Raw genomic sequence first — 27,748 nt, 5'->3', positions numbered from 1 at the left:
TCTTAAAAAGTTATGTAAATGTTGTGTACTTTATAGAATTAGGTTTAGAATAAGATTGTTATAAGTCCAAGATGAAGATCTTTGAGGCACCAAAGGAATAAAGCAAGAATATTGCACAAATGTGAATTGCAACAATGAGTTTTGAAGCCACAAGTTTTTAACGCATATGCATATTGTGATATATTATTGAATGATTACAATAACTAGGATTTGACCATCTAATCTCTTCTTGGCTTAAGGGAATTAGAATTAGATGAAAGTCCACAATCATTGTAATAGTTGGCATACGGTCGATTTATTTTTAGTGCTTATATATGATATATAATTGTGATAAATGCTATACATGTCATGATATTATGAATGAAACCAAAAGTACAACTTAATAAAAAATCTCTCATTACAATATCGAGTCATATGCTTCGCATGATAAAGTTGCCTTCCACTAACATATAGTAAGATAACTAGAGTTCTTTTAATTGGAAGCTTGTTAAGTCATTCTAGGCCAAACTTTTACATGAGTATGTTTGAGAAATGAAAATGGGCCTTACTCAACTAGTGTCATGTTGCCTAAATGTGTAAAACTTGATTACATGATGCTAGAGGAAATGGTTAGGCAAAATTCATATGATGTTTTTAGACAAGAAGTTATCACCTAATTGATTTGGAAGTTGCATAAAGATACAATTGGTAAACTATTTACCTACCTAAGTACTTTCATCTTGGCTTGTTGAGTCACTCAAGGTTACGGTGGAATGAAAAAGATCCTAGATCACTAAGAGATTTAAATGTTAAATTTCTTGAAATAATAAAGAATGGCTATTATTTTGACAAAATAAACTATCAAAATTAAGCTCATTTCCAATGAAATTTTATTGACAAAGATTTTCGTTCGTTAATTATCAATACATTATCGATGAATTACTAACGAAATTATTAAAAAATATTGTGATTATTATCAATGGAATTTTGATGAAATTTACTAATGAATAATAATCTATCGATAAATTTTTGGAGGAAATAGAAAATTTTGGCATGAGGATTACTAACAGAATTTTTCATCAGTTAATTTAGCTAACAAATCTTTCCACACGAAAAATTTCATTGATAATAAATTTTGATAAAAAATTAATTTGAATTTAATTCTATTGATATCCTATCAGTCAAGATTTTACATCTTAAATCTCTAACTAAGGGTGTCCATAATTCGGTTTAAATTGAATTAACCGACCAAACTAAATTTAATTCAATTTATTGATTAACCACTGAATTAATTTCGCACAGTCAGCAAAAATAATTTTAGAATAATTTTGATTTTCAATTAATTTGATCGAACTAAGTTAATTGAATTAACCAAAATTTTAACCAAAATATAATATAATCCAAATATAAAATAAAAAATATATAAATGGATCATTTTATTTCATAAGTTGTTAGAATTTATAACATAATACTTTGGCATTTGAATATTTTGTTGAATAATTTTATTTAGTTTTTTTAAAATATGACAAATTAAGAGTTTAAAATATAATTTAATTTAAATATATTTATTATTTGATTAATGAAAAAAATTAACTGAATTGATTGAATTCAATTCAATTGATTAATTTTTGAAATTAATTAATTTATTTTGATTAATAAAACTAAAATAATTTAATTTAATTAATTTAATTTTAATAATTCGATTTGAAATTAAAAGAAGTGATTGAATGAACACCTCTATCCCTATCTCTTATTCTCTTTTTTTTGGCTAAATGTTCAATTTGGGATTAAACGTTTGCGTAGTTACTCAATTCAAGGCTAAACGTTTTAATTTGTACGAATAAGGATTAAGCATTGTCAGACATTTACAATTAAGGATAAATTTAGATGAAAATTTGTGTTTGTCTCCTATGCATGAGTTACTTACATGGTTTAGTTTTATATTAATATTGATTTCTACCTAAAATTAAAAAAATAATAATAAAATCATAAAAAGCATTAGTTTCATAAGAACACAACTTTTTTTTTCGTTTTTCTTTCTAGATTCTTTCTTTTTGTCCTAGCTTCATATTTTTCTCCCATTAACTCTTGTTTCTCTACAAAGCCTCTCATTGTGTTGTTCTTACAAAGGGATATACTAGCTGGATTCTTATACAGAGGGCTATACCAATTGGTAAGGAGATTGTAGATCTTTGCCTTGATCGAGTGAGAAAATTGGCTGACAACTGCATTAATTTGCAAGGATTTTTGGTATTTAATGTTGTTGGTTTTGTAATTGGTTTTGGTTTGGATTCATTGCTTTTAAAACATTTGTTTGACTATGGAAAGAAGTCAAAATTGCTTCACAATAAAGATGTTGATATAGCCCTTTGTTTGAAAAGGAAAAGAATATAATGAAACACATAAGCAAAAAACCTACAATTGAGGGAAGTGATTTGTGATTTAAGGGTGTTTGAAAGCCAAAATAGAGGAAGTGGATTTTGAAATCAAACTACCCAATAGTAGGGAAAGGATTTGGGTTTTTGAAATCAAACAAAAATTTCTTGGTTTTGTTGTGGGTTTTTGAATTTCATGGGTATTATAGTATAGATTGGTATTTTTTTTTGTATAGATTAATAATGAGTAATTGAAAATTTAATGATTATGCAAAAAAACCAGAACTTTAAATTTTTATTTTCTTACTTTTTATTTTTAAACTCTATTTAAAAGAATAAGAAAGAATGAAATGATTTTTTTATTTTTTCTAAAAAATATATCTCAATTTTAGGATTATTTTTTATTTTTTTATTTAAAATAATACTTAATCACTAAAAAAGTGACACACCACCATTTTTTCATTTTATTGTTATTTTTATTAGAGTTAACGGTGCATGTGAAACACGTATAAATTTTCATCTAAATTTATCTTTAATTGTAAACATTCCATAACATTTAATCCTTCTTGGTACAAATTAAAACATTTAGTTTTGAATTAAACAATCACACAAAAGTTTAATCTCAAATTGAGCATTTAGCCTTATTTTTTCCTCCCTCACCTATTCTCTCTTGTTGACCCTGCCTTTCTATTTTTTTAGCAGCTCGATCATCAAGCTTTCACTTTACTATTCCAACCAAGATGCCTATCAGTTCCCCGTAGTTTGATGCCACCAATCGTGGATGCCACTTGTGCCACTGCAAGTTCCTTTTACTGTGCCTCCAAGCCGATCTTTATTAAGCCTTTGCACTAGGTTTCCTTTTCATTTTCTTGCAAAATTTACAATTAATGTGCATTGAACTTAGCTAGTTTTCTTAGAAACCAGACACAGTAAGCCATGGTTTTTTGCTAGGTTGTTTTTTTTAGTCTAAAGTATGAGGGCAAGGGGTGTTCTTTTGTTTTAATTTCATCTTATGTATTTTTCCTTTTGGGAGTTATTTTTTTTATTGTTATTTTTGTGAAAAATAGAAAATGAAATCTTTTAGGTTGTAATGGTGGTTTTGGTGTTGTTCTTGAAAATCATGATTGTTTCTTTAGATTCTACATTAATTGTAGTCACTCACTAAGTATATGTTATTGGGATAGTTTATTTTTTGCTCATGCAAGTGGTTGCATCATAATTATAATATTCTTATTTCTTGGTGTACTCATATATTTTTATCTCTCATTCATTATGGAATATTTTTAATCAGGTATGAACTTTGGAAACCAAAGCTCAAATCAATGGAGTTTGACATGAAAGTAGTGTAGGCAATAAAAGTAAAGATGAAGTTTTGGCAACTTGCTTATAGCATATGAAAACTTTGTTCATAGATGTTTATTTATATATATATATTTATTTATTTGCTCATGAAATTTATTTTTTGGGTATATTATGCTAGGATATCACGTGTACATATCCACTAGTTTTAAGCCTGTGCAATTGTAACGTCCCCAATCTCACATTGAAAGAATATGTGGATAAGGACTGATATACATGTAAAGGCTTAAACCTAAAATCTGTGATGTGCATTTTATGGGATAAAATCGTGAAACCTTCAGGTCAAAGCGGATAATACCTCGCAAGTTGGATGCAAATCTCCACAAATGGTATTATAGCGATCACCAATCGACAGGAACTAAGTGTTACATCATGGGAGTCACTAAATGCTACACGAAGGAGCCGTGTGAGTCACTAAGTATTACACGGTGGGAGGTCACCTTTAAAATCCCAACTTCGGTGTGATCTTGGTCTTATGGTTGAACTCGGCACGACAAGAATGTCAAGCTTTAAAAGTGGAGATATTGTAACGCCCTTAATCCCACATTAAAAAAAGTGTGGATAAGGAATGATATTTATATATATATATATAGAGAGAGAGAGAGACTTAAACCTAAAATTTATGAGGCACCTTTCGTGAGATAAAACTGTGAGACTTTCAGGACAAAGCAGACAATATCTTGTAAGTTGGGTACGGGTTATATATATAAAAATTAATTATAATATAACTAATAATGTTTATATAAAAATAAAATTTTGATGTAAAATAAATAAATAATAAATATTAGAGATCAATATATAACTAAAATAAAATTTTAAGAAGATTTTGTAATAAAATTCTTACCATACTTACATGGAGATATGTGTTAAGTACCATAATTAGTATAAAGTTTATAAAGACAATAAGTCGTGATCCCAACTTTATTTAAAACTTTTTTTTGGTAAATATATTCTTTTACTTCTTATACATAAAGAATGCATTATGACCAAAATTTAATAATTTTGATTTGTAAAAAACTCACAAAACTATAAAAAAATGAACCATATATGAAAATAATTTTCTACTTATGACTGATTGTATATTTGTATTATTTTAATGAAAAAGAAATTAGATCAATGAAAGATAATTAAGCAATAGATCAAGTTTTGGATAATGTCATGTTAAAAAACAATAAAGGAACAATAAATGCAATTCAAGCTAATTAAACCAAGAAAAAAAATAGAAACTAAGCTAGAAAAGAAAAGCAGGATATATAATTTTAATATTAATCAAGATAAAATTGAACAGAAACGGTAATTAATTTGATAATTTTGATCCTTTTTATAATCAAAATGAACATATTTATATTATTAAATACGATCATGATCAATGTGATTATGATTTCAATTCTCTCATAGTGGAGAGTGGTTATTAGTAACTATTTTTTAAATCACAAAGGCGAACTATACACATCATAGGATATGGATTTTTGATATGCTGAATTTGATTTCATTTCTTGCATCTTGTGAGTTCATTCATACTAAAAGAATTGTTCATTTTTTAGCACACCATATAACTAAAATTGAGTGTGAGATTAGCAAGCAACATATCTGGTTAAGATCATTTCCAAGCCTGATTTCTAAACTCATGCTTTTTGATATTAATGAAAGCTACTTTTTTTTTCCATAAAAATTGAGTGAATAAAAGAGAAATACTACCAACTATCAAATGTGATAAAAAGAAAGCATCTATGAACACAAAAGCAAAAAAAATTAACTTGGTGATCAACATTCAGTATTGTTGTTAGTATAATGAAACTGTAAGAATAATGAATAATGTAACTTGACGAAAAAACAATAATAAATATAATCAAAATAAAAATAATTCATTGTCATAAAAAAATAATATAATTGTATGACAAAAATTTACCTAATCACAAATTGATACATTTGGAGAGTAGTTTTCTAACTTACATGATTCTTTATTTATAATAAGAATTATAAAGCTTTTTATAAATTAATTGAGAGTAATTTATGCAGAGTAATTATAATGGGTTATTAGAGATACACTTTGAAATAATAAATTATGTTGGTAAATATGTGTGATTATAATTAATACTTATATAGAAAAATATGTTTGTGCAATTAATTAGGCCCTTTTTATTTTAGGTTTGAATTCTTAGCATTATATAACTTATATATTCATTACATAAATTAATTTTTAATTAGATATTAAAATTACAGATATCAAATTATCAATGCCTTTATAATATATTTTTTATTTATAATGTTCATGTTTAATGTTTAGAATTAAGAACTGAATTTATTTGAAAGTGATTTAAGATAATTAAATTGTAATGTACTTATAAAAGGCAATAATATTTTATATTTATAAGAAAATAAATATACCTAATTTAATCAAAATAAATATATTTTAAATTAATAAAATTTATATGAAAACAAATCAAAATAATTAATGCATGACATATGGTGACTGTTTAAGACTATCCATATGTCAAAAATAGATAATCTTCATTGTATTTTTTTTCCTTTTTGTTAAAAGTTTTGACTTTTATATATTTATATAAGATGAGTTTTTTTTTAAAAAAAATTGATCTAATTAAAAAAAAGCAAAAAGAAAAGATGAAAAACAAAAAAAAAATTAAAAAGGGAAGAAAATTGAGTTGTTACACGACATTAATAATGATATGTTATTCTTACAAAATTTTATCATCGATTTTACAAAAACAAAAACTAAGAAAAAAAGCAAAATAAAAAGCTAAAACTAAAAAAGAAATGGTTGAGAAAAAAAGAAACATATAATCCAGATGACATGTCCACATCTCTGTTAATATTTTTTTCTTACAAAATTATCTAATTAAAAAAAAACAAACAAACATATTTTTATTTAATAATATCAAATGAATCTCACACAAAAATTAAAAATATATAAAATAGTTATTAAATATAAAAAAGAAAAAAAGTTAAAGTAAAATAAAAACAAAAGAAAGAGAAAAAAAGTGAAAAAAAAAATAAATGGCTGACATGTGGCATCCATTTTAAGTGTTCATAATAATTTATTAAATATTAAAAAGATAAAAAAAACAAATAAAAGAAAAAAAAAACACATAAGGGTGACATGTGACACTTTTAAAATGTAAAGGATTTATTAAATATAAAAAATAAATAAAAAATAACTGTAACGTGGCACCCTTTTACCCCAAAAGGGTGCGTACATTTGTAATATTTATAATATAGAAAAATTTACATTTATTGTTAATTAATTATACATATTTTTTTCACATGTACATATATTGCATTTTAAAGTAGATATTAGAGTATTTCTCCTGCTCTGCGAGGGTTTTTTTTTTTTCAAAGATTTATATTTTTTATTTGAATTAATAATAAAAATATTAAATAAAAAGATTATAAATAAAATTAATAATAACAAATCAAAGATAATTATTTTAATTATTAAGTTCTATAATTTTTTATTAGTGTATTATTTTGAGAATAAATTTTTTTATTTAAATAAATTTTATTTTCAAAAATTATTTATTTTTGGTATATCTTAATATAGGCTAATATTGATAAAAATTAAATATAATGAAAACAAATATTCATAATTATATTGAGTTTTTATTAGATTAAGGGGTAAAATGATTATTTTTGTAATATTAAAAAAATGGTTGTTTTATAAATTTGGATAATTGTATCTTTCTAATTCTTTTGGGATACTTTTAGTTTATAGTAATATAGATTTTTTATTTAAATAAAATATAATTTTCAAAAAAGATTTAGTTTTTGATATATCTTAATATATGCTAATATTAATATAATGATATATTTGTTAATTATAAAAAATTAAATATAATGAAACTAATTATTTATGATTATATTAATTTTTATTTAAATTTAGGGGTAAAATGATCAATTTAAAATATTAAAAAATATCATGGATAAAATAATTATTTCATAAATTTAAATATCTTTCTCCTTCCGATCTTTAAGGATACTTCTAATCCATGATAAATAGATTATAGTGTTTAAAAAAAAAGAAAAAAGTAGATATGACATTGGACGTGATTTTGCACCGTTAAAGTTGAGGTTAAAAATATAATTGAAATTTTTGTATTAATTTTATTTTATATATTGTTATTTCCTTCCGTTTAATTATTTGTGATTGTAGCTTCAATGGATAAATATTTCTATTAAATCACCTCATTTTGTAATTCCCCGAAAAGGGAAAAAAATGGTAAACAAGAAAGGGAGGAGAATCTCTCTCACTTCAAAGTGCATAGATCTGCAAAACTGCAAAATCCTCTCAAAATAAAACCCTAAAAATTGGTTTGTATTTGTGGAGATATCAGCTATGGGTTGTTCTAAAGAGCGCGAGAATTTCGTCTATGGGGCAAAGCTCGCTGAACAGGCTGAACGATACGATGGTAACAACCCTTCGTTTTTCTTCTTTTTTGAATTCTTATCTACATTTCGCTCTTATTTTCTACTTGTTTCGAAGTTCAATTTCGTTTTCCTATTCTTGCTCTGATTAAAATAAATAAATAAATGCTGAATTTGATGTTGTTTTTAAAGTCCACTAGATTTACTTACAATTGAGTAAATTTATCGACCGCTTTTGTATTTAAAAGTTGAGGGAAGTGTTAATTTTGGTCCTTGATTTTTTTTTTAATGGTTTTTTGTTCTGACTCGATTTTGGGCCAATGGAATTACTTGTGTTAAAGGCTAGAGCTAGTGGAGTGAAATTGTTCATTTTAGAGAATTAAAATCCAAATTTAGGTACCCAAATCGAACCCAAAGTTATTTTGCTAAATTTTCTCAGTGTAGTGTACTTTGTTTGGAATTAATATTGATGTTTTAACATTTATCATCTGTATTTTAGTTTGGCATTTCTTGTCTTGTTCATCATTGCTTTGCAATGGAAACCCTGAAGGCCTCTCTCTCTCTAAAAAGTTGATTTTTGACAGAGATGGTGGAGGCAATGAAGAATGTGGCAAAGCTTGATGTGGAATTGACAGTGGAAGAGCGGAACTTGCTCTCCGTTGGGTACAAGAATGTGATTGGTGCTCGGAGAGCTTCATGGAGGATTCTTTCCTCTATAGAACAAAAGGAAGAAGCTAAAGGACATGAGGTAAATGCAAAGCGGATCAAGGAGTATAGGAACAAGGTTGAATCTGAGCTTTCAAGCATCTGTAATGATATAATGACTTTGATTGATGAACACCTCATCCCCTCTGCATCTGCTGGTGAATCAACTGTCTTCTTCTATAAGATGTATGATGTTATATTCAAACATCACTCTTGACTGCTTGGAAGTAAACATACTTTAGTTTTTATTGATTTCCTTATTATTATTACTCTTTATCCTTGGGGTTTGCAGGAAAGGAGATTACTATCGGTATCTTGCTGAATTCAAAGCTGGTAATGAGAAAAAAGAGGCTGCTGATCATTCTATGAAGGCATATGAGGTATCTAATAAGTTGTTTATTTTAAAACTAATTTTTAGCAACCAATTTTACTTATGAAGTACAAATAATGACCATGGTCTTGTATTTACTTTGTTTTGTTCTCCAAGTTGTATAAGAAACTTTCCAGAATCTTTCTTTAATTTGGAAACCTTCATGACCATAAGATCACTATGTTTTTTGTACTTGCTTAAAATTTGGATATCATGTATGTTTGACATGTTATCCTTCACAATGTTGATCTGAAACCTTTGATATCCTATTTTGCCTATGAGCCTCTGCTTTAGTGGTAAGGGTGGGGCACTGTCTCTATGGATGTTTTGTATTATATAGTAGCAAAATTTAGAAAAAAAATTAATGGTTTTGGCCATTTGTTGTGATGCAGCTTAAACTTGAATGGATGGTATTCCTATTTATGTGCCCTTGGAAACTGAGAATTGTTAACACTTAAAGAAAATTTGTGCTTTCTTTTAATTTCTTGAGAACCATTAGCATGTGAATTTCTGGGAGTTGCACTTGCTTAAGATTGGTTATTTCTTTCTCATCATGTCCTTACCTTGCCAGTTGAGATATGGCTTTGGTTATGGAAGGTCTTATTTTGTTTATTGATACTGGCATTGTTTGGATTGAGGGAAGGGAAAAGGAAGAGAAGAGTGGGTGATTGACACCTCCTCACTAGCTTTATAACATTTTATTGCAGAGGAAAGAGTTTTTCACTTTTGTTTGTTATTATTTTCTCCAGGTAATACATTCATACATATATATATATATATATATGTATATGTTTCTCCTTTGGTTGTTGTTATTCACTTACTTTCATGTGCAAAATGGATGGCTACACACAGTGTCCCTTTTTTATGTACTGAGGATGCGCTGACCCATCTGCTGCATATGTCACTCCCTTCCCTTTCCATGGCTTTTAATATACTTCAGAAGGCTACTGAACTGTGCATTTTATTTGCTAATTGAAATTTTTAGTAGAATAAATATGAATGTGTGGTATATAAGATGGAATTTAATCAATTTGAGGGGGCCAACCAAAGTATGAAGTTTATTTTATTTATTTTGGTAGGATAAGTGGGAGTGTCTAGTAATAGATTGAATTTAATTTGTCTTCTTCAGTTGTAAAATGTTAATGTATTAAATGCTGGATCATAAGGTCTGAAATTTGTTTTTTTTTTTACTTTTCTACAGACAGCTACCACTACTGCAGAGGCTGAGTTGCCTCCTACACATCCCATCCGATTGGGTTTAGCCTTGAATTTCTCAGTCTTCTATTATGAGATTATGAATTCACCTGAGAGGTTTGTTGGGGTTGTTACATAGGGGGTATCTCATATAGAATCTTGTTCTTTTTCTTCTTTGATATGAAATGATTTTTCTTTCTTTTTTCTATTTTTTGCTATCAGGGCCTGTCACCTTGCCAAGCAAGCTTTTGATGAAGCTATTGCAGAGCTTGATACCCTCAACGAGGAGTCTTACAAAGACAGCACCTTAATCATGCAGCTTCTTAGGGACAACCTCACCCTTTGGACTTCTGACATCCCAGAGGATGGAGGTGATTATCATAATTATTTCTGGACTTATTAATGCTGTTAAAAAGTGAAATTAAAAAACTTACTTTCCTTGCAAGTGATGAATTAGTTAGTTGTTGGTTCAGTTTGTTATTTTCCAGCTAAAAGTTCTTGTAGTGGATGTTTGCCCCACCTTATGGCTAGTACCCACAATGGATTAGTTAGGTGGCCCCATGTTACAGGCTGTCTAGGCAATTGATATCTCTTTCCATTGCACTTGTAAACGTGCTGGGATAGAGTGAGCAATACTGCTGAAACAGGTTTTCAGTTGCACCATTGAAACTGGAGTCTTTCAGGTAAAAAAAAAAGAGTCTTGTACATCAATAGTAATTTTTTGATTAAAAGGTTGCATTAGAAAGCACTTTTTTTTTACCTTTATGATGACAATGTTTTGACAAGAAATTGTTTGTGGGTACATTCACATGATTTGCTTTAGTTGTTGATGATACCCTTCATTATGTTTTCTGACAATGCTTTCACTGATATTAATTTCTCTATTAGCTTGATTTCTTTTCTTTTTAGATCCATTGAATTTGTTAAATGGCCTAATTAGGATGAAATGTTCACAAAATTTTTCAATTGAGGGTAGAGGTTTATATGGTTCTGGTACATTGGCCTATTAAATTTCTAATGAGGAACTGGGACTCAGGTCACGAGGAAGAAAACTGATCAATTACTCAGTTTTTTCAGTTTAGTTTCTCGGGTCTTCCAATTCACAGGCCATTGCTTTCAATCCTACACCAACCAATAAAATTTAAGAGCTTATACTTGAAACACCAGATTCACTACACTTTCTTAAAAAATTAAAATGAAATTTATAATATTTACTTCAAACAACAACCAAAATTTAAGCTCTTATAATTGAGATCTTAAATATTAGATTTGATCTCACATCTGGTAGAAATAGAGAAGATAAAAGAAAATTTGTCTTCGATTGTTGAGTCGATATGCAATAGATGATTGAGTTAAAGGAGGTCTGGCAAAAAAAAAAAAAAGAAGCCATGACTAACATTTGGATGGTGAGAAAAAACTGAAATGTTATAGGAAATTGCACAGAAGAAAGGAGACAGAATAAGAGGAAAAAAGACTTTGATTAGTCTCTTTGCTTGGTTGGGAAAATGGACAAAAGGAAAGAAGTTTTAATCCAATGGTTAAGTTGAAAGTTGGAAACTGGTTATGGACCCTAACTGTTGGATTAAAAATTTTTTCATTCTTTTTCCTTTCCATCCTTTCTACCAAGCAACACAAGAGAGGTCTTGTAATGAAAAAAGTTTCTTTCCCTCATAAATTAGGAAAGTATCTCACATTAGGCACTAACTTGACTAAGTCAAATGCAATTTTAATCATTTGGAATAAGCTTGGCTGTATTCCAGTCCCATGTTTGTCTGAAAAGGAACATAGAAAAACATTTAGCTTTGTTATCGGTGGATGAAATGAATGTCAGTGCTCTAATTAAGTCTATTTCCACAAGTGTGTCTTCACGTATGCATTCATCTAGAAACATTGATAGGATCAAACATTAAGTTAGCTTTGTTACAGACTCCTATGCTAAAAAATAAATGTAATGATGTTCTCCATTTGGAGGGATAGATGCGGAAATCTTCGATTATGAATTATGGTTGCAGTTTTTAGTTTTCATGGCAATCTAATCAGATATATTATGTGAATCACATCTTATTGTTTTCATTTCCTCACTGCTATCATCCTTTTAATCTTTTTCTTTACTCTCCTTGCTGCAACAGATGATGCCCAAAGGGTCAATGGCACTGCCAGAGTTGGTGGGGCAGATGAGGCTGAGGTATACTTATTAATTGTCTTTAATTTAGGTACTTATTCAATTGTCATATCCTAACACATTGTAATGGTATATTGGTATGCCTTTGTTTTACCCTACAGTGAAACAACACCGTGGTTGACATGCGATCGTGGGGACTTTTGTCTTGTGACTTCATGTGTTTGGGCTAATTGGACTGTTATCTCAGCCATGGTTGGATTAAATACATAACATCGATTATTTCACTGTTTTTCATTCTCCATCTTGATGCTCTGTGTTGTGGTGTGGTTTATTATAGCATGATGTCTAAACGTGGTTGGTTTAATTTCTAGTCTACAAGCTTTTCCTTAAAACTAGGGTGGATGGTGGCACCAGGATTGCTTTGATTGCCTTTCTTTCTTCCTCTTTTTTTTTTTAATCTTTTTTTATTATCTTTTTTGGTGTAAATGGTACAAAACAGATGGAGAGAATCAGCTGTTTGGTTTTCCTCATTACCTTAAAGTACATTCGGGTTTATGGTTCCTTGATTGCCAATGCTAGTATAAATTTCTCCTTTTTTTTTAATGCTGTGGAGAATATGTTGTATCCTTTGATGAGGAATTGAACCGTTAGAAATATACTTTTAAACGATGGATTGAAATTTAACTATTTTTGCTCATTAACCCTTAGCATACATGGAAGTTAGTAATCGCACTGAGAAATTGGTGCCGGAAGAATGAGTGTGAATAAATTCACTTGCAAGTAGTTTAAAGCTTATTAGAAATCCATCTTGAAAATGCCATCGGTCCCCACTCAGCTATTTGCTCTATGATTTCTTAAGTGAAAACATTTTTAAGTTGAGGATAGTATTTTAGGGTGAAATAAACAACCCTTCCGAGCAAAAATAAGAAAGGAAACAAACCACCTGTTTGAAAACTCACTTCACTGATGGGGTTAGTCAACAGTTAATTTTATTTGGCAACGATGCCATGTTATTTTAATTTTCCTTTTTTTTTATGTTTTAATTTTTAATTTAACAATTAAAATTCAGAATTTTGATTTGGCAAAAAATACCTAAATCAGCCCTTTGCTAGGAAACCTAAGAAACTGATTTAATTTAAGGGAACTTAAAGACCTAAATTTCTTTTTTTTCCCCCCAAAAAAAAAACTAAATTTCTAATAATAAAAGGAAAAAACGTAAATTCTGTAAAAATGAAAAAAGAATCTAAACACAAGCCCCTTCTTCTCCTACAAAGAACTCAAAAACCTTTCTTACGCTTCAATGGAAACTCAATCTTTTTCTTTAACTATTAGAAAATGTGCTTCAAATGTACCAAAAAAAAAAAAAGAAAAAGAAAAGAAAAGAGTTGGTAATAGTTAGAGAGTTTTTTTTTTTTTTTTTCAGAGACAAAGGGGAAAAAAAATCTCTAACCATTACTCAAATCTTTGAATCTCCATGGATGGAGCAGAATCGACTTCAAAAAGGATTTGAGTTAGAATCAAATGGTAGCATAGCATAGTTAGAGTTGGAGAAAGTTAACAACATTGATAATAAAAAAGCTTCGAAAAAAATAAACAAAATATGAAGCAATAGGCCTTAACGTAACTCAACAAAATTAATTGATTTTTACAGATTATCTTTGTTTTTATAAATTTGTTTTTATTTTTTAAATCCCATTGTTAATTGAAATCTTATATCTTATATAAATATATAAAAGTTAAAGCTTCTAACATAAAAAAGAAATAATCTGATGTGGATGATTTATATTTTCGACATGTGAACAATCTAAAAAATTGACATGTATTTAAAATTAATTATGCATTTAAAATTTAAAATTTAATGGTAAAATAAATTTAATTTAAATATTTTATTTCCATTATTATAAAACACATTCAATGATTCTTATTAACATTTATTTTTAAATAATTAATTGAATAAAATAAATTAAGAATCAAATCAAGAGTAATAGTATTTTAAATTGAGAGTAATTTATACTTGATAATTAGAATAATAAAATATAATATGTATTTAATACGCTTGAGAGAGATGAAAAAAAGAGATTTTGAAATTAATGTAATAATGATAATAAAACTAAAATTTTATTAAATGATAGTTTTTATATATTCCATAAATTACTCTTCGTTACTTTCACTTTTAGTTTTTAGTTAACTTATTATAATAAATATTAAATACCTTGAACACCTTATTAGTATTATATTTTATCTTATATAAATATATAAAAATCAAAACCTTCCACAAAAAGGAAAATTATTTACCATGCATATTCTATTTTTTATATGTGTACTATCATGAATAAATGCTTAATTTGATTTGATTAATTTGTAATATAAAAAATAAATTTATTTAATTTAGATTATTATATTTATTCTCTTTTAAATATTCATTATTATTACCTTATATGAATAAGTTTCAATTCAATTTGTAATCAAAGTTATTTTTTCTTTACTTTAAATCACTTTCAATTTTAATTATTCACACCAACTTCAACATTCTAAATATAAATATGTTTTTGTCCAATAGAGATAATAGAATTGGACGTTTGTTCCATTTCTCTCTTTTCTTTTTTATTTTTTATTTGTTCCATTGATCTGTTTCTTTTTCTTCCGTTTGTTTTATTCCTCTTTATTTCAAAGTGTGATTTTTTTTTATTTTTTTAATATTAAAATTTGTTTTTTTAGCAAAAAAAAAAAAAAAACTAATTTAGTTTTAGTATTTGGAACAATATTAGTATAATAAACAAAATTTTGATATGTCTTAGAAATTAATCTAAACATTTCATAAACAATATTAAATGGCTTGCTTTATTTTATCTTTGTATTTAATTTTTAATTTATATTTTAATGAAGTAATTTAAAATTTTTATGTGGAAATGTATAGTCGTATGCTATGTGATTAATAACGACAATAAAATTTTATCAGCTTTTCTAATTGGTAACAAGTTGTTACTAGAAACACATCTAATCTCAAATACCATAGTAAATGATTACTGTCATGAAGAAAATAGGATATGATACGAAAGGAATGTCTTACACTAATTAGTCTTGTGTGGGGTTAACAAATTTTAAATTCCAATTATTCCAATACCAAATAAAATTCAATTATCTTATACATATAAATGAAAACAAAATTTAAATTCATTATCTAAATTATAAGTGTATTGATTTTTTAAATATTATTATATGTAATGAGAATTATATTAATTAATTTGCTTGGTCATTTCTTTTAAAATTTCAAAATGAAATTGAAGTTCACATTAATTGTACAATCTCCATCAATTACCTCTAATTAAATTAATTAATGTCTTTTAAGTTTGAAAAATGTGTTAGAAATGTGTTGGTATTTATTGGAGTAAATTGAGCAATAGAGATAATAAATTATTGCATTGCTAGAGATTTGTTACTTATCCATCAATAGGCCTTGATAGTTTGGAAAAATGAATCCAATAATAAGAAATTATGTTAATAAGCACAAAGTTGTTAAGAGTAAATTTATTTTTTAAAAATAAAAATAAAAATAAAGTTTTTAGGTAGTGTTAGTATTGATCAAATACAGTGTTTTGACAAAACAAAATTAAATGAGAATTTAAATCTCTTAAAAAATTAAGAGTTGAAAATTAATTTATTTGAATGATTTATACAATAAATATAATATTACAATCATTTCTTTATAAAATAACCAATGTTTTTGTTTTTTATAAATAAGTTACAATTCAAGTTGTAATTAAAATTTAATTTTTCATTACTGTTTACCTTAAATTGTTTAAAATTCGATTTCATTCTTAACTTTTAACATTTAACGTTGACATTACATAAAAATAAGAGTTTATTTTGATGTATTACCATTTAATAATTAGTACTAAAAAAATTTAAATTTAAATTATTATCGAAAGACCAAATTTTAATTATATATATTATCTTTATAATATTATAATACTACATTAAATGAAAGTTTCTTTTCTACCTCATGAAAAAAGAATTTGTGCTACTTTCAATTAATTAATTCATATGAAAAACATATCTATAAGTATAAATAAAAGCTATCCCCTTCACCAATTTGAGGGATAGATAATTATAGTAAATAAAAAAATTGAAAGGATAATTTTGGAAAGGGATTTTTCTGTAAGCTTCTCTGAGCTTTAAGCAATAAGCTTATTTGGGTTGGAGAAAAAAAGCTTCATAAGAAAATCGAAAAAATTGAAAGAGAGAAATGGGGAGGAGAAAAAAAAAGGAAAATAGAAGAAGGAAACTCGTTTTTTTTTGCTTTCCATTCTGATGGCTCCTTTCTGGGTTTCTTCAAAAATGCTGTCTTTAAGGTCCAAAATGGTATCTACTATTTCTCTCTTGCGAGGAAGAGGCTAATGAGAGACTTCAAGAGGCTACAGCAGGATCCTCCGTTTTTGGCTGAATAATCCAAGCTCTTACATGCAGCCGTTAGAGTGGCATCCTCAGCTACAAGTCCAGGTCCAAATCCTGGATGCAGAGACCGTAACAATGTGAAGATCATTGGCACAATGCATTAGTATCTAATCTGATGCTAGTATTATCCAGGCATGCTCTAACTTTTTTTCCTTTTCTATTTTAGGTTTTTTCAGTGAAGCTTCATATCAAATCCTTCAAGGTTCCAGAGCTCTTTGTTGAGATTCCTATAACTGCAACTATTGGTTCACTGAATTAATGCAGTATTGCCTTCTTTTCTGTTGTTTTATAGCGTGCTTCTCTTCTTTGGTCAAAAAAAAAAAAAAAAATAGCATGCTTCCCTTCTATTCTAACTTTTATGTACGAAGTTTTATACCATTGGAGAAGAAAAGTGAACTTAATTTATGAACTATGATTAGTGAACTTAATTTATGAACTATGATTCTTTGGACAGGAGCATAACATTATAACAATATTCATGTCATTTGATAAAATGCTTCTTCTTATCAGACAGATTGTGCTTTGGTCTCTTTGGTATTTTAAGAAATAATGTATAGCCTAATCGGAAATGAACGAGCCTCTTTTTCTTTATTTTCATGGATATGAGTTCAAGCATATTGGTTCTGTGTCTGCACATTGGTGATAATTAATGTCTAATGGTTTTTCTAGAGGACAATCATGGAGGCAATGGCTACAATACTGGGAGATGAACATTATTTATTACATGTTACTCTATAACTATTTTTGGCAGGGCACATGTTCAATTACAAAATATTTTCATGGCCAATCTACATCCTTGTTTTCTTCAATGCAATTGCCATATAACCTCAACATTGAGACAACACTTTCGTCACCCCCTGGTCTTTTTTTCTTTGTTGATTGTTTTCTGATCTTGCTTATGATTGTAATACATTTGCATCGTCTAATTGGGGCTTGGTGTTCATTCAGGTAGTGAAAGCTACTTAGAGGTGAATTCACCTAAACCAAAAATTCATTTTCCTGGTGAGAAAAGCTAGATTGAGGATACCATGCCTGATTTGGATTGGTAAAAATAGAAAGTGAATGTCTTGAAAGATGAGGTTTTTAGTTTTTAGAAATTCTTTTCTAAATAATTCATAGTAGTTTTAAGATGATAGTAGGTTATTAAAGAATGAAAATGCACAAAGTTCATATAGCTTATGTAGAATATTTAGGAGTTTTTCAATGAAGGTTTGACAGCTAATTGTAAATGAAAATGCATTGTTGTACTTTTTCCTTGGTTTTAGAGAGCAAGATATGTATAATTTTCTTCATGTTTGTAATGTGCACTACCTGTTTTTGATACATTCTATCTTATTTTCATTTTTAAATGATTATATTTTAGTGTCGACCAAGTACACTAAAGTAAACCCAGTCAAGAAAATCCAGGCATATTACTTTAGTGTCATCTTCTATGTGAATCTACTATTTTGAAGGCAAATCTGTATTATAGTTGCTAACATTATTTAGATTTAATTCAAATAATACATATATATTTTTATTAGTTTCAAGATCCTTCTAAATGGGTGGCCAGTGTGGTAAGAGCTGCACTGATCGCTTATCCAAATGGAGCCTCAATTGTGGCGATTTAAGACACAGTCATAACCTTTTTATAATATCTAATTTACCAGTTTTCTCATAATGATTCTACTTTGCCAGACACTGAGATTTATTGCCTATATTTACTTCTGCAGTGGATCTAACACTGGTCATTCATTGAAGGAAGCTGCGATATTTTGGAGTCTATTGGTGATAGTTTCTTTCTTGTTGCAAGCAGCTGATACTATGTTTAAGGTTGTTGGTTTTTTTAGTGAAATCTAAGTAGGTAAACATTTCCAAGTTCCATATATAATGGATTCATGTAACATTTGATATTTAATCATTTGCAGGAAGTAATCTTTTTGGATGCATTGTATTAAAGAATATTTTCTTACATTTGTTACAAGGTGGTTCAGTAGATCTATTTGTTGTAAATTCCTGCGGTTTTGCATTTCAAGTAAGTATTGTGTATTGAGATACACGATTAGGTTCTGTGGCAATTTTTACTTAAAATCCATTTTGAATCTTGGTTGGATGTTAATGTGATTATACTTTTTTTAGTGCAGGCATTATTCATTTGCCTACTTCTACCCTTTTTATCAAAACTTTGGGGCATTCCATTAAGTCAGCTTCCAAACTATCTTAAAGATGGTGCAGTTTGCTTCTTGAACATTAGTGGTACTTTATCAAGTGGTAAGCCTTCATGATTGTTTCATTATCTTCAATCTGTTGTAAAGGTCAACCGATTCCATTCTGAACGGTATAGGCAATGATTGCATTTCAAATGGAAGGCATAGTGTGCCATGAATATGCCTATATATTGCACGTCATATATCATGCAAGAAATAGAGACAATAGTTTAGAAAATTAAAAGTCATTTCATAACGGAAAAAAAAAAGAGTTATTTCATATCATTTTAATTTTTCAATACTTTTTTCTATTATCATTTTAAATGTGCTCACATTTTACAAATTAATTTAATCAAATGTTAATAAAGTCTCGAAGCGAAGCTCATCCTTCTAGTTTAAAAAATATTTATTTATCAACTATTTGACATTTGAACAAAAACGTATAAAATTTGAAAAGTATATAGTCATTAAATTAATGACTATATCCTTTTTATAAAAATTTTATTAATTTCATTACCTTATTTAGATAAAATTTATCCTACATTAAATTAGCACTATGTATTCTCGATTTGATTTTTATATTATTTAATATTTAATATTTATAATTTAGCCTCAAATATAATTTTAAAATATATGTATATATCAACGGGAAAAAGTGGTATGTACGAGTATGAAACGTTCTTGCTAATAAAATCTTTTAATTTTATTATTTAATGGTTACTTGACAAAGATAAATATCAATGGATTGACTATAATCAAATTATTAAAATTTTTTAACATATAAAATTTTTTAAAAATTAATTTGAACATATATTTTTTTAGATTATAAGTTTTCTTAATTTTTTGTTTGATTGATGAATTCATAAAAATTAAAATAATTTATTTTAAAATGAGTGGTTGTCCAATCATGAATTAATGTTATATTTTTATGTGTTTAACCACATATTGTACACTAAAATCCATTTTAAAAAAAAAAAAAAAAATTCTAAGTTACAAAACCTAATATATAGGTTGTTGAAAAAATAAAACAAAATATGCTTTCCAATTTAAAATGAAATTTTGTATGGACAATGTTTTATATTTTGATTTTAGATTGAAATAAATACAATAACAGCATATAAAATTAGTTAAAAGAAATATAATATTACCATATTAAATTTAATTAATTAAAATAAATTTTTTTTTAAAAAAAGATAGATTTTGAAGATGGATCATAAAGCATATTAAAATTTCGTGTATTGCATGGGTCACAAACTAGTAAATATATAAAAATCAAAGACTAATAAAAAAGAAATAATTTGAGGTGGATAGTATACATTTTAGAAATGTGGACAATCTAAAAAATTAACATGTGTTCTCTAATAAATGCATTTTAATAATTAAAAAAAATTAAATTAAATAATTTTTTTGTATAGCATAATTCATTTTCAATTAAATTTATAAAAAAAGTAATAAAAGTTGAATTACCATCATTAATATATAGAATAATTTTGCTAAACTTTTACCAATTATAAATTTTCAACTTTGAATTACATTTGTGTAAAAAAATTTACCTTCCAATATTCAATTCTACTTTTTGAAATATGAATAGGTTTTCATTATCAATTCACTGTTTTTTGCATTGACATTCCAACTAATGAATGTAATTTTGGTATTTAATAAGGTAATCTATCAGCCTAAGTAAATATATAAATCATTTAATATTAAGAATTCAAATAAAAATAAAAGTTTAATTATTTTTAAATATATTTTTCTTTATATACTATATAGGTGTATCTTTTTGGTGAATCATACTACAAGTGATTAATTACCCTATAAACATCTTAATTTGAAGGCATAATTTATTCATAATCAAAAGTTTTAAAAATATAAAACGTTGATTTTTCAAAATAAAAGTTAAAAACATGTTGATAATTAAATAACTTATTATAATTGATTTGCTTAAATTACTCCAAATGTTACAAGAGCTTTCATATTATAAATAGAGAATCATCTTATATCTAAGATTGATCAAAGGTTTATCAAAAGCCTTCGAATGCATCTATTTAATTGTGATTAGGTAAATCTCTACTCAAAAAATTTCATTAAATCTTTTATATAACAACCAATAATTTTTATTTTTAGTTTGATTTACTTTTTCAATCACTGTTAATAATAAAAATGTATTATTTTTACTTTAGGTATTGTTTCTTTTTTGTTTACATTTTTCAACCAATAAATGTTTTTACTTTATCATATTTGGTATTATTTCTCTTTTGTTTATTTTTTTTTTATGTATATTCAATTAAACTCCATTTATATTTATTCATTCTTAATGATTTTAAGTCATTTACTTTTCTATTGGCTTAAATTCCATATTGGCATGAATTTCTCTTTGATTTCAAAATATTGTATCTAAAATTTTTATAATACAATAAGATAAAAATCTCACATTCCAAGAAATAGGGAAGAAAATATATATTTTTTACTTTTGCCTTAAGATTTTGCCTTTCATTTGTAGTTTTTTGAATATCATATTTATTTACGTTTAATACATGTGGTTTTATTCTATTATATATATGTATATATTGTCTAATTTGCTTTGCATAAATTAACAACATAAAATTTTTTGGTACAGCAGCATAATTTTTAAATTAAGATGTTAATTGCTTTCACTTATATCATGAATGGATGCCTTTTGTCAACGATTTTGTCATGATCAACCATTTGGTCATGGATAATTCAATTGCTATTGAATAAAAGAATTAAATAAGAAATATGTGGTGTGTTTAATATGTATTTTCTAATACATGCATCATTGTTTGATTTAAAAATTTTAAAAATAATAACTTAGACAATTTTGCTATTTAATATCCAACATGATACATAACAAACAATTAAATAAAATTTATTATTAATGAAAATTGTTAAAAGACAAAAGTAACTTTTTATTTTTAATTTTATGATGTATAACAAGGTAAATTATACAAGTTTTAAGGTAAGTAATATCCATATCTTCACCAACTAATTCCAAAACATTTATTCAAATATAATTTTATATTAAACATTTTATCATGCACTTTTTTTTAATATTTTTATTCTAATTATTATATTTCAGTTCATATAATTGCACCTACTTTTATATATTGCAATATAAGTGTCAAAACAATTTTTTTTCTTGTCCAGTTAAATTCTATTAAATTTGTTAAATTTTTATGTTATAATTTCTCCAAAAAATGTCAATAAAAAATTGTATCTTAAAAATATTTTGGACAATTTTTTTTTAATTTTGAAGAAAACAATGAAACCTTAAAATAAATAATTGATTTTCATTTCCAATGAATTTTTTTCTTATAACCGTATATTAACTTAAAGCATTTCAATGATTTTCTTAATTAGGTCAATTAAATACTAATTTTGATTGAAAGTTCACTAATTGAATAAATATGATATTTGTTTAAATACATAACAATTGTTTCACTTTAACTAGTAACATGGGCATATAAATCAATTATATTTATTCTACATATATTACTATTTAAAAAGCAAATGATTACTTATTAAAAAATGAAAACTTTATTTTAAAAAATAGTATATTTATAAGTTTGATAAGAAATCGTATTTACATAATAATATAATGTTAAATCTCATTTTGTAATATAGGTGGTATATATATACTTATTTTTAGTAAATATATTTTTAGTGCGCATTGCATTTATATAATCATTGTTTTTAATTATAAGTATTGTACGCATTGCAATTATAAAATCAATACTTTTTTTTATTATTGATTTTAATTATCAAAATCATATCATTAAAAAAAATTTAGTTTGCTTATATGATTCTATTTATAATTCACATTTATAATTGTATATTCATGCATTGGTTTAATAAACCGTATTTAAAGTTTTATTCACGCATTATAAATATTATATGATTTAATTATCATTCTTTGGATGTGTTAAAATTAATACTTTAATAAGGTATAAAATAAAAAAGTTTTATATTATTGTAAGTTCAATCTCACTTCATATATATATATATATATAACTATATTAAAGAAAAAAAGAGATTTCTAGCATTATATATTATTATGAAAATATAATTTTTTATCAAACTTATAAATATAATATTTTTTAAAATAAAATTTTGTTTTTTAATAAATAATCCTTTACTTTTAAATAGTAGTATATGTAAAATAATATAATTTATTTATTTACCCATGCAGGGGCTTAAAACTAGTTAGAAATTAAAACATAAAGAGAGTTAATATGTATGTAACAAAAAGAAACAAAGGATTACACTAATATGACAATGTGGTAAAAGAAAACTAAATTTTGACTAATTTCACTAATAATCAAGGGAGTAAAGTAAATATTTCAAAAAAAAAAAAAAAACTTGTCTTCACCTATTTTTACTAAAAAGCTTTATTTTACCAAACGATATAAGATTAGTTTAGCATTTGTGTTATGGCAAAAAAAAAAAAAAAAAAAGGGAAAGCAATATAGTTAGAAAAATATGGTTAAAATTTTAAGTGTTTGGTATTATTTTGAAAAAATATTGTGAATAATTAAAATATTTAAAAAATTATGCATTGAATAATAAAATATTAAAAATATAGACGTAATATAGTGAATTTTTTTTATTTCAAATACTTTTCACCACAAAAGGAAATGGATCATTTCACTTATAATCATTGTAGTATAATTAATCAATCATAATTCAAAATTATTTAGGAATAATCAAAATTTTATATAAAACTTATATTTATAAATAGTGAATTTTAACATAATTTTTTTTTATTGTGATTGGATAGTTATAGCATTATGGTAAAAAAAATGTAGATGATATGCTTCCCAAAAGAAAAGCGCCTCGCAATAATTTTTTTGTTTGAGTTTGAAAAGTTACATTCTTTTATCGAGAAATTATCAACTTATATCAATATAAAATTTTTTAATTTTATATTTTTATCTAATAATTTATTTAAATAGATTCAATGGATTAGAGAAAAAGTGAATAAAGAGAAAATAGTTTAATTTTATCTTATGAATATATTAAAATTAATGACTAAAAACTGTAAAACTAAAAAATTTTATACTAATAGAAATTGATTCCTTCTTTTATTTTATTATTTAATATTAAAATTGAATAAAAACAAATTTTAAATTATAAAAACTACTTTCAACACTAACCCTAAATTATACCTTAGATTGAAGAGGGCAGTGCATGTCGACAATGTTGGCATCCATTGTCTCAAAAGATAATCCATGATGATTGTTGATAGACTAAAAAATTAGCTCGCCTTTTCGCCTGCCAAGTTAATTACTTCACATGATAAGATGTCATAGTTGTCCTAGTTCACGCACCAAGTTATGGAAGTTTCGTTGGAAGGAAGGAGGATATTATTATTGGATCCTACTCTCGTCCCAAAGTCCAAACACAATGATCAACAAATATCAAGAAAAAATTATATGAAATAATTACTTCACATCAGTATGTGCCTTTTTTTTTTTTTTTTAATTAAAATCATTTTTTATAATTATATTATTAAAAAATCAATAGTTTATGACACATTACATATACAAGTCTATTGAAATAAATAATCATCATTTAATTATCATATATAATATATAATAAATAATTGATTTTTTAATAACATAATTATAAGCTAAATGTTCAATTTAAAATGTATTATTGGGCTAATTCTCAATTAAGGACAAAACATTTAATTTGATTCAAATTAATACTAACAGTTTTCAAATTTGCATTTTTTTATGAAAGTGATAGACACGTGCGTTAAATAGCATGATTTATTAAAAAAAGTCGCTGATATGTTCCTTCTTGTACATATGATATATCAGATGGTCATTTAATAAAATTTGGGTATTTAAAAAACTCTAATTCCTAAAATTAGAGACTTAAACCCTAATTTAAAACAATATAAACAAATTAATCAAATATTTTTTTGAAAGAAATCAAGATCTACAATTTCATGTGTTCGAAATAAAAGCTCAAATCAACCCAAAAAATAAATTTTGAAGGGAAAATAGAAACCCAAACAAACAACAAATTCAATCCAATTAAAAACTCAAATAAAATTGAACAAGAAACTAAAAACCCAAATCAAATTCAACAACAAACTAAAAAACCAAATCAACAACAAATTTGCAGAAAAAATAGAAACCCAAAAACAAAAATTACCAAAAAAAAAAAGAAAAGAAAAAACTGAATAAATTTAGTCATATCAAAAGATGAAGTAAATCAAAATAAAATATAATCTATTAAAAAAATAAAATCGAAAAACAAACATTAACACCATACAGGAATTTGTTATTTTAAATTTAATTATATAATAAAAGTAACAAAAAAAAAAAAAAAACCAATATGAGATAAAAAGGAGAAGGAACGATCGTTGACAAGTGAACAGTTAGTAGCGATAGCAAGGAAAAGAGGTAGTAGGTGAGATCAATGAAGGAGGTGCTAATAGCCAGGAGGAAAAATGAAAAATAAAGAAGAGAAAAAGAAGTGAAAATTTTCAAGCTAGAGAGAAGGAGGGGTAGAGGTAAGCAATTTGACAGAAAAGGAGATCATGACCAAACCCAAAAAGAGTTACAATAAAATTTTACGGAAAGAAGAAATCATTATGGAAGATTGAAAAGGAAATAAATAAAACAAAAAGCAATTCTTTATATTTTAAGATGCTGTATTTTTAATTTTTTTTCTTAATAATGAAAAAGAAATACCACCTGTCCCATCAGTTGAATAAAAAATATATGTCAATAATGCAGTTTATATTTAACAACGTTTGTATTTCACTTTGTAAAAATTTTTTATTTGAATCAATTCAAAAACGTTTGTCTTTATTTGGATCAAGTTAAACATTATATTCTTAATCGAGAATTGATCAAAACTTTGGATCTTAAATTGAATATTATCTCATAATTATTTGGCATTATATCAATAAAAGAAATATATGCTAACGTAAAGTAATTGTTTCGTATAACATTTTTTTCAAATATCGAATGGTACCTCAATTTTTGTAACATTTTATAATCATTTAGATGAAAAAGGAATACAATTATTCCATTAATTCTTATTACGTGAAAAAAATAAAAATAAATAATTTTTTTCAAATGCCTACTAAGAATAATATCGAGAATAAGATAAAAAAATAATTGGTTTTTTTTCTTAAACAATGCCAAAAAGGACACTATTTTTTAAAAATACATTTTATATTTGCATTTTACATTAAGATAAGCCTATGATATTTAAAAAAAAAATTTTTTTATAAGAAAATATAAAAATTTTTTTTCTTTTTTTCCCCTCTTTTTTACACGTCACTTTTTTGTTTAATTTAATTGAAACCATAAAAAAATTTTTTTTTATCTTTTTTAACAAAGGGTATACCATCATCTTAAGCGTTAACATTCTTCTTCTTTAACAATCAAATAGTGCAATTGCACCAAAAATCAAGATAGACTGACAATATCGCATAAAAAAAATTAGTAAATATGGAACCAATTACTAAAGTGATAAATTTGACTATTATCCCTACTTTTTTTTTTTTTTTTTGAAGGAAAGATTGTATTAAGTCATAGTCAGATACATCTAAACTGTGAATGATGGAGGTACCGACCCCTACCCATCTCTCCTCTGAAACCACGTTAAGTGCATGCTTAGCCAAACAATCAGCTACACTATTTGCTTCTCTTTTTACGTGCCCGATTGTGAAGGACTTGAATCTTCTTCCTGCACTCCTCACATCGGACAGAATTTTCCCAACATAAGACAAATCCTTTGCACACACCCGGCAGCATTAATCCTCTATGAGCATCCCCTTCAAGAAAAACATCTTCCAAACACAGCATTCTCGCAAAGTCCATTGCCTTAACCACTGCTAGAGCTTCAACGATGATAAGATCGTAAACTCGGTCCACCTTAATAGCAGTGGCCCCCAGTACCAACCCCTTATCATCCCTAGCTACGACTCCAATACCATCCGTGTTTGTTTCTCATTTTAGTGCTTCATCAAAGTTGAGTTTTGCTCGACCCAGAGGAGGTGGCTACCACGTTGCATCTGGTTTGGTTGTCATCAATCTTGCGTTTTGGTTAGCTAGTCTATACTCTTGCAAATACCTCACGGCAAAAAGTCCCACAAGAGCTGGTAATCTGTGACTCTCTTCTTTTACTACCTTGTTCTTGTGCTCCCATAATTTCTAGCATAATTCCAACCCTTGTTCGAGGCTGTTTATGTCCAGATGTGCAACTACATCTGTCAACCAGCCTTTCTCAGCTATTCGATCCACTTCGGTCCATCTGGCTGCCACGTCCTATGAGTTCCATACATCCTTGATGCTCTCACAATCCCATAAAGCGTGAACGATGGTCTCTTTGTGCTGTCCACACCTTGGACAAACACCATTGATCTCAATTCCTCTTTTTCTCAACTGGGCATACACAGGCAGAAAGCCCTTATTTAATCTCCACCTAAATACCTTTATTTTTCTTGGGATTTTAAGATTCCAGGGTTTAATACAAAAGCTTCTTTCTCGATCCAGTTGAGCCACGTCCCTGTCGCCCCCACTTCTCTTCCTTTGCTCATCTACCAACCAGTGGTATGTACTCCACATTGAGAAAAGGCCAT

The 27,748-nt window shown here is 26.5% G+C and overlaps 1 protein-coding gene and 1 long non-coding RNA gene across 4 annotated transcripts; both read left to right on the top strand.

Annotated features, from left to right (window-relative positions):
* Nucleotides 1-7,977: 7,977 nt before the first annotated feature.
* GRF9 (general regulatory factor 9) lies at nt 7,978-13,087 on the top strand. Its single transcript, XM_022884218.2, has 7 exons — nt 7,978-8,137; nt 8,678-8,984; nt 9,091-9,178; nt 10,370-10,479; nt 10,585-10,733; nt 12,492-12,547; nt 12,646-13,087. Exons 1-7 carry the CDS (start codon nt 8,065-8,067, stop codon nt 12,646-12,648), a joined length of 786 nt encoding a protein of 261 aa, XP_022739953.2. The 5' UTR covers nt 7,978-8,064; the 3' UTR covers nt 12,649-13,087.
* Nucleotides 13,088-16,628: 3,541 nt separating this feature from the next.
* LOC149516505 (uncharacterized) lies at nt 16,629-19,405 on the top strand. Of its 3 annotated transcripts, none has more exons than XR_016345801.1 (5): nt 16,629-17,016; nt 17,106-17,141; nt 18,652-18,751; nt 18,847-18,953; nt 19,058-19,405. It is a non-coding gene; the product is annotated as an uncharacterized LOC149516505 (long non-coding RNA). The 3 variants fall into 3 exon arrangements; XR_016345799.1 differs by having other exon boundaries at nt 16,635-17,016; nt 19,063-19,405; XR_016345800.1 differs by lacking the exon at nt 17,106-17,141 and having other exon boundaries at nt 16,638-17,071; nt 19,063-19,405.
* Nucleotides 19,406-27,748: the final 8,343 nt, after the last annotated feature.

The sequence above is a fragment of the Durio zibethinus genome, chromosome 10, assembly GCF_047325235.1.
Source record: "Durio zibethinus cultivar Kanyao isolate XHJ-2024 chromosome 10, ASM4732523v1, whole genome shotgun sequence".
NCBI lineage: Eukaryota > Viridiplantae > Streptophyta > Magnoliopsida > Malvales > Malvaceae > Durio > Durio zibethinus.
Note: the sequence above shows the minus strand (reverse complement) of the source record. Positions and strands in the feature narration are given on the sequence as shown.

Bases quoted from the DNA above. Each gene is read 5' to 3' on its own strand.
- GRF9 (XM_022884218.2), top strand. From the start codon at position 8,065: ATGGGTTGTTCTAAAGAGCGCGAGAATTTCGTCTATGGGGCAAAGCTC. The intron at 9,179-10,369 runs GTATCTAATAAG...ACTTTTCTACAG, and splicing joins ATTCTATGAAGGCATATGAG to ACAGCTACCACTACTGCAGA. The intron at 10,480-10,584 runs GTTTGTTGGGGT...TTTTGCTATCAG, and splicing joins ATTATGAATTCACCTGAGAG to GGCCTGTCACCTTGCCAAGC.